The sequence below is a fragment of the Kryptolebias marmoratus genome, linkage group LG14 (assembly GCF_001649575.2).
Source record: "Kryptolebias marmoratus isolate JLee-2015 linkage group LG14, ASM164957v2, whole genome shotgun sequence".
NCBI lineage: Eukaryota > Metazoa > Chordata > Actinopteri > Cyprinodontiformes > Rivulidae > Kryptolebias > Kryptolebias marmoratus.
In genome coordinates, this window is record NC_051443.1 from 26,239,808 (window position 1) to 26,246,526 (window position 6,719).

The window sequence follows — 6,719 nt, forward strand, 5'->3', positions numbered from 1 at the left end:
CAACTCCACACTCTCTATTTCTGAATTGAGAAAGCTCCTCGGATGAGAAGCGAAACGTCTTCAGCTACAGAATAGAAGTCCAGTTGTTTTTGTTTTTTAACTTTTTTTGAATTTACCATGGCCTGGATGACTGAGAATCTACACCAGCATACTGCAGATTAAAGGTCTGTTGAGGCTGTGATGGCGGCAGGGAACCAGAACCAGCTGAAACTGGACCAGCTGAAACTGGACCAGCTGAAACTGGACCAGCTGAACCAGAACCAGCTGAAACTGAACCTCCCTGAACCAGAACCAGCTGAAACTGGACCTCCCTGAGAACTGGAAGGTCTAAAGAAGCGGGTCGGAGAACACGGAGAACCTTCTTGTTCACCTTTAAGGTGGAGAAGGAGCTGATGTCACATCCTCGGGGCAGCAGAGACCTCAGCTCGTTGGTGTGGAGGATCAGAACCTGAGGCGAACAGAACCCATCAGAACCTCACTGATCACTGACACGTTGGTAAATAACGTCGGCCTACCTTCTTCTGAAGAACCCTGCAGATGGAGAAGACGCTCGACGGAACCTGCAGAACAGATCAGAACCTGAAGGCGACCCAAACAACAAACCCTGAAGGATCCTCAGGACGTCAGGACCTCACCTCTGCCAGCTCGCAGCCCGACACGTCCAGGATGTCATCGGCTCCGGCCTCCTTGGACTGAAGGACAGGAAACAGTTACTGCGCTGCGTCCCCCTCAGGACACGGGACACGGGACACGATTAAAGAGCTCCTCCTACCCGGCACAGCTGATACTCCAGCCTCTTCTGAGAGTCCTTGTTGGATCTCCTCTTCCTGGAGAACAGAGGCATCCTGAGACCCGTCTGTCCCGCTGTCCCTCCACCCAAAACACTGCAGCTCCAGGGGACAGGTGGACAGGTCGGAGACTGGGGGACAGGTCAGAGACTGAGGGACAGGTTGGAAACTGATGGACAGATCCAGGAGAGACGGACAAGTTAGAGATGGATGGACAGGTCAGGGACAGATGGACAGGTCAGAGACTGATGGACAGATCAGGGACTGATGGACAGATCCAGGAGAGACGGACACGTCAGGGACAGATGGACAGAGCAGAAAACTCACTGAAAACGAGGACAGGAAGTAATCAGAGACAACCTGACAAACTAAAACTACAGCAGCTTTAAACAAACAAAAATAAACATTTATTTATTTTATCCAAGTCTAGCTCAGGTCTCTGTAGGTCTCTGCAGGTCTCTGTAGGTCTCTGCAGGTCTCTGTGGGTCTCTGTAGGTCTCTGCGGGTGTCTGCAGGTGTCTGCGGGTCTCTGTAGGTCTCTGCAGGTGTCTGCAGGTCTCTGTAGGTCTCTGCAGGTCTCTGCGGGTGTCTGCAGGTGTCTGCAGGTGTCTGCAGGTCTCTGTGGGTCTCTGTAGGTCTCTGCGGGTGTCTGCAGGTCTCTGCGGGTGTCTGCGGGTCTCTGTGGGTCTCTGCAGGTGTCTGCGGGTCTCTGTAGGTCTCTGCAGGTCTCTGCAGGTCTCTGCAGGTCTCTGCAGGTCAACTACAGACGGTACGTAGTGAGGAACTTTATTCTGAAAGTGTTCCTCTGTTTCCTGTCAGCTGGTGAAGCTCGTCTCTGACTGACCTGCTGAGGATTCACTGAATTAGTTATAAAAGCTCCTCCAGATTTTTACAAGTCTCCACAGATTCAACGGGACCCGTCATCATCATCATCATCATCATCATCATCAAGTTTCTGAACATTTGAGGAGTTTTCTGTAAACGAGTCTGAATAAAAGACAAACCTGAAAGAGTTAACAGAGAGGATCTGATTTCTGCTGTGGATGTTTGAAACAAACAGGCTCAGGGTGTGGACGGATGGAGGACAGGGGACAGGGGACAGGGGACGGGGACAGACGGAGGACAGGGGACAGACGGGGGACAGGGGACGGAGGACAGACGGGGGACATATTACAGACACAAAAATTAAAACAAATCACATTAATCATTGATCATTTTGGATTAGAAGCCAAATATGTAAGAAATAAATGTTTAATTTAAGACATAAATCCTCCAGTTTACAGTAATCTGATCATCTGTGATTTTATGATAAATGTTGTTTTTTTTTGTTTCTTTTAATCATTTTTAACCTTAATTTACCTGAACATCGTTCCTGTTTATGTTTGTTTTTGTGGTTCTGGATTCAGTAAAGAACTGAGGACACCTGAATCCTGATTAGTTTGTTTTGAAACTCGGATTATCCGGATTATAATCTGTCAGATTAAATCCTCTGTTGATGAAGAGGAGGATCTTCAGCCTCTTCATCACAGGATAAACGGCCTAACACTCCTAGCATCTAAACCAAACCCACAAACTATGACACCACATGTGTTTACTCGTGTAATGTAGAATAAATGTAGTTTTTTACTCACAGACTCGGATTTAAGGATTATTTTCCGGTTCTTCGCTCGTTTGAGGCTAAAAACCTTAAAGAAGTTCCGATGTTTGCTAACTCCTCACCGGGATCCACAGCCGGTTAATTCAACCGTCCGAAGACAAACAGCCGTTTTTAACTTAATGTCCAAACCTTCCGACTCTGACAAAGTGAAGAAAGGAGCAGAGAATCGTTTAATTAGCAGCTGTCGGGCTGAAACATCCCGTCCGATAAAAACCTTAAATCAATAACAGACTGATGCTGCGTTCAAAGCGCCTCGGAACAAGGAGCTCTCCGAGCGACGTCAAAACCCGAGGCTTCCTCTTTAAATAAAGCCGCGACACGTAACAAATAATGACGTAAAAACAGGTTTTAGGTTATATTTTCATATAAACACCTGACTAAACCCTTAAACGGCTGATTCAGTGTGGAAAACTGCCATTAACGGTTTGTTTGTGGTCCTGGTTAGTGGATTTCCGGTGGTACGCCCTTCGGCTCAGTGCTGCCACCTGCAGGCCAGGAGGCGGAAGAGCAGCTGAATTTATAAACGAAGCTGTCGCCCCCTGGTGGTGAAGAGCGGGAAAGACGCCTCATCTGGCTTTTTAATAAAAAACAGATTTTATTTATTTATTTATTTGTTTGTTTGGAAAAACCTTTTTTTTTTTTAGTTATAAAACTCATGTAATCATCCATTTAATATAAAACTTTATTTTTTATTTACCTACCTTTTTATTGTCCTGACACATTAAATCTTATAAATATAAAGTATTTATCAGTCAGTTACCTCAGGATGCGCTTTTTATATATTTTACCATGAAAATCGGTGGGTTAAACTGAAACTGAACTTAAAGTTAAACTGAAAACATGAAACCTTTGTTAAATTAAACATATAAACAAACAAACAAAGGCAGATATTTGTGTAAATAAAGGTTCACAGCATCATTTTAACACAGATTGGATAATATAACAAACACAAAAAATAATAAAAAATCCTTATAAAACAAGTTAAAGAGAAAGAAAATAGTATTACTTTTATTTTATGGGCTGATTAATTTGTTACTAAACTCAGATTTAATTTGACAAAAATCTGAAGTTTTTTTTATTTTTACAGTCAGCAGGTCGAGCCCTGTAATCAGATCAAGTTCTTCCAAAAGGATTGTTTTAATTATTTTATTAAAGGAAGATGATTTAAATCCAAAACCTTAAATGTGATAAAATCAGTAAATAACCAGAGAAGAAACTAAAAACCTGAAACAGGAAGAAAAGTTGGTTGTAGTTCTGTAGTTTGTCCAGCAGAGGGCAGACTCTGACAAGTTTTATTCCTGCGTGTAGTAATAGATTACTCTGCTCCTCAGATTACATCAGATTACATCGGATTACATCAGATTGCACAATACTTTATTTTAATAAATTGTAGTCAGATATCAGAACAAACATCTGAGTTTTATTCGCTCTATGACCCTGCCTGTCTGTCTCTGTCTCTGTCTGTCTGTCTGTCTCCCTGTCTCACTCTGTCGTCCTGAAGTCTCACATCTTTCCTGCTAACAACAACATTTAAACATTTTTACGCTCTTATTTTGAATTTCTGTTTTTTTTTTTCATCTTAAATCTCAGATTCTTCCAACAGGAAGTGACGCAGGCTGAACAGGAAGTGCTACAGACAGGTAACAGAATTAAACTCAAACTGTTTTGATGATGATCCGTCCCGACTAGCCTTTAGCCCGTTAACCTGAGTCATCTCCAACAGGTAAGATGTTTACTGTTCAGACTTCTGTCTCAGATTATTTTAATCTTTTGTTTTTTTGTGAGGAATAAAAATCCTGGAGGTTCGGTTTCATTTAAAGCATTTTATTTTAATTTAAATTAAACCTTTAAGCTCCTCTCTGAAGTCACGTGACCTCCTGAGCTGCAGGAGGAGCTGAGGAGTCCCGCCTCCTGCTGACGTCACACTCGGTCCGGTTCGGACGGGTTTAAAAGCTCCGCAGACGGGCTGAGTCCTGCAGGACCAGCAGAGTCCGTCTTCAGGCTCCTGATGGACCCGAACCGGACCCGAACCGGAGGATTTTCCCCTGTCCCCTGTCCTCCGAGATTTTCTGCAGGATTCTGAAGATTCTTGAATCCTCAGCAGAGAGGTGAGGAAAGTTAACTAAAATAAATAAAATTAGACTTAAGATGATTAAAACTTTGTTTTCAAACATCAGTTTCTCTTTAGTTTTTAGATTTAATGTATTTAGAATTAATTTAATGAACTTATTTCTGATTTGCTTTTAAATTAAATGAAACTTTGATGTCAGAATGATTTAAATCCAGTCATTAAATCTGTTTTATTATAATTATAAATAATAACTGAGTCAGATTCTGAACACAGGGAGGATTTTAATCATAATCAACTGAATTCTGTTGATAATTATAATAATTAATTTCTTTTTTAACCAGATTTAGAAGCTGATCCTGTTTGGAGCAGAGACCTGAGCTCAAAGAGGAAAAATAAGGTAAAAAGCTGAGAAATGTTTGTTTTTATGGTTTTAATCTTTAAATTCTCGAGCTGTGAAACTGGACCCAGTCCCGGGTTGGTTCTGGGTCCGTACCTGTCTCTGTCTCCATGGTAACGGGCTCAGAACCAAACAGAACCATTTTATTTAAAGTTGAATAATTTAACATTTTTTACCTCCTGGAAACTGAAATCTTGTCTCTGACTTCATGAAATAAACCCAAACATCTTATTTGACATCAGACAATAAAATCCACTTTTTACCAGGAATGTTGAGCATCTGTCTGGCAAAATAGAGGATTTTTAAAATAATTTTGTTTAATAATTATCTGCAGAAACTAAAGTTTTCTTCAGTTTGAGGATGAAGAAGAAAATAAATCTCTCAGATTTAATCCTGACGTAAAGATCGACCATATTCAGGTGAAAAGTTTCCTTTTCATGTGAAATAAACTCTGATTTCCTGCCTCTGTGTGAGGCGGTTGTTGGGTCCAGAACCGCCCGGGGCTGATCAGAACCAGGTGTCTCCTGCAGAACCTCAGAACCCGAGCAGCTGCTGCGCTCCGGAGGACAAATTGTTGCTGCTGCTCGTTTGGAAAGTGAAACCCGTCCCTGTTGGTGCTGGCGTTAATTATAAGGCTGAGGAGCTGCTGAGTCATGGTTCTGCCGGGCCCGGACCCAGAACTCTCATTAAAGCCAGCTGTGCCGCAGCTGTCCTCCCGGGACGGATCGTCAGCCCAAACCCGGAGTTCTCTGAGGTTCTGGACTCGTGTTTGGAGGACAGGAAGGTGTTTGTTGGGAGGCAGAAACTTTCACATTCCAACACCCCCGCGAGTAAATAACCAGAAACCGGACCGGGTTTGCAGCCAGAACTGACTCGGGTTTCCTGTCTGAGACCTGCAGCATGAAGGAGTCCAAGGAGAGCCTGGTGGGCCAGGTGTCCTCTGAGAGGCGCTTCTTCATCTGGATCAGGACCGAACATCTTCTCAGATTAGAAACTAAAAGAGTTCTGGTTTGAACTCCAGATGTTTGAACTCCAGATGTTTGAAGTTTTTATCAGATTAATTTAGTTTCTGCAAGACGGTCCTGCAGAACTCTGCTCAGGTTGAGTCTTTGAGGGTCAAAGGTCATCAGAAGACCTCAGGAATCCAGACTGTTGTCAGCAACAAGTCCAAAAGCCCCGTTCTGGAAGAACCGAGAGGCTGACAGGTTCAAGAGAAACGTTCCAGGTCCAAATGTTTAAAAAATAAACCTCAGCAGAACTGTCAGTAACACAGTACCCAGTGTAAAGCATGGTGGTGGTAGTATCGTGCTCTGAGGCCACCTGGCTGTACAAAGCAGGTCCAAGTCCAAAAGCCCGGTTCTGTGATGGTCTGGGCTTGGATCAGGGTTCTGATGGCAGCAGTCCACAGAGATCTGAGGAACATTTGAACCGTTATGTTTATAAATCTGAATCTGTCTTCCTGTTTCCTGTTTCCTGTTTCCTGCTTCCTGTTTCCTGCTCCCTGCTTCCTGCTTCCTGCTCCTCCCCCTCCAGGTGCTGATGGTCAACAGCAGGGTGGAGCCGCCCGCCGTGGCCCTGATGGGCGGCGGCGGCGGGCCGGCGGCCGGCAGGTCGTGTGCGGGGTGCGGTGGCCGGATCGCGGACCGGTTCCTGCTGTTCTCCATGGAGCGGTACTGGCACACCCGCTGCCTGAAGTGCTCGTGCTGCCACGCCCAGCTGGGAGAGTACAGCAGCAGCTGCTACAGCAAGGGAGGCATGATCCTCTGCAGGAACGACTACATCAGGTGAGACCCCGAAGACCTGAAC

At 44.2% G+C, this 6,719-nt stretch overlaps 2 protein-coding genes across 4 annotated transcripts in view; one reads left to right on the plus strand and one right to left on the minus strand.

Annotated features, from left to right (window-relative positions):
* lrsam1 (leucine rich repeat and sterile alpha motif containing 1) overlaps positions 1-2,916 on the minus strand; it is a 15,591-nt gene extending 12,675 nt beyond the window's left edge. The window contains exons 1-5 of one of the 3 annotated variants that reach the window (XM_037979386.1): positions 2,420-2,916; positions 773-919; positions 636-692; positions 516-560; positions 371-448 (exon numbers count right to left, since the gene is read on the minus strand). In XM_037979386.1, the coding sequence (XP_037835314.1) occupies positions 371-448; positions 516-560; positions 636-692; positions 773-844 (252 nt within the window). In that variant the 5' untranslated portion in view covers positions 845-919; positions 2,420-2,916. Of the gene's footprint in view, positions 1-370; positions 449-515; positions 561-635; positions 693-772; positions 1,776-2,419 lie in introns of all 3 variants that reach the window. The other 2 variants (XM_037979385.1, XM_017441130.3) reach the window with 2 other exon arrangements.
* Positions 2,917-4,369: 1,453 nt separating this feature from the next.
* Positions 4,370-6,719, plus strand: part of lmo4a (LIM domain only 4a) — a 5,039-nt gene continuing 2,689 nt past the window's right edge. Inside the window, exons 1-3 of the mRNA XM_017441128.3 lie at positions 4,370-4,553; positions 4,858-4,913; positions 6,447-6,697. Coding sequence (XP_017296617.1) covers positions 6,453-6,697 — 245 coding nt within the window. The 5' untranslated portion in view covers positions 4,370-4,553; positions 4,858-4,913; positions 6,447-6,452. The remainder of the gene's footprint in view (positions 4,554-4,857; positions 4,914-6,446; positions 6,698-6,719) is intronic.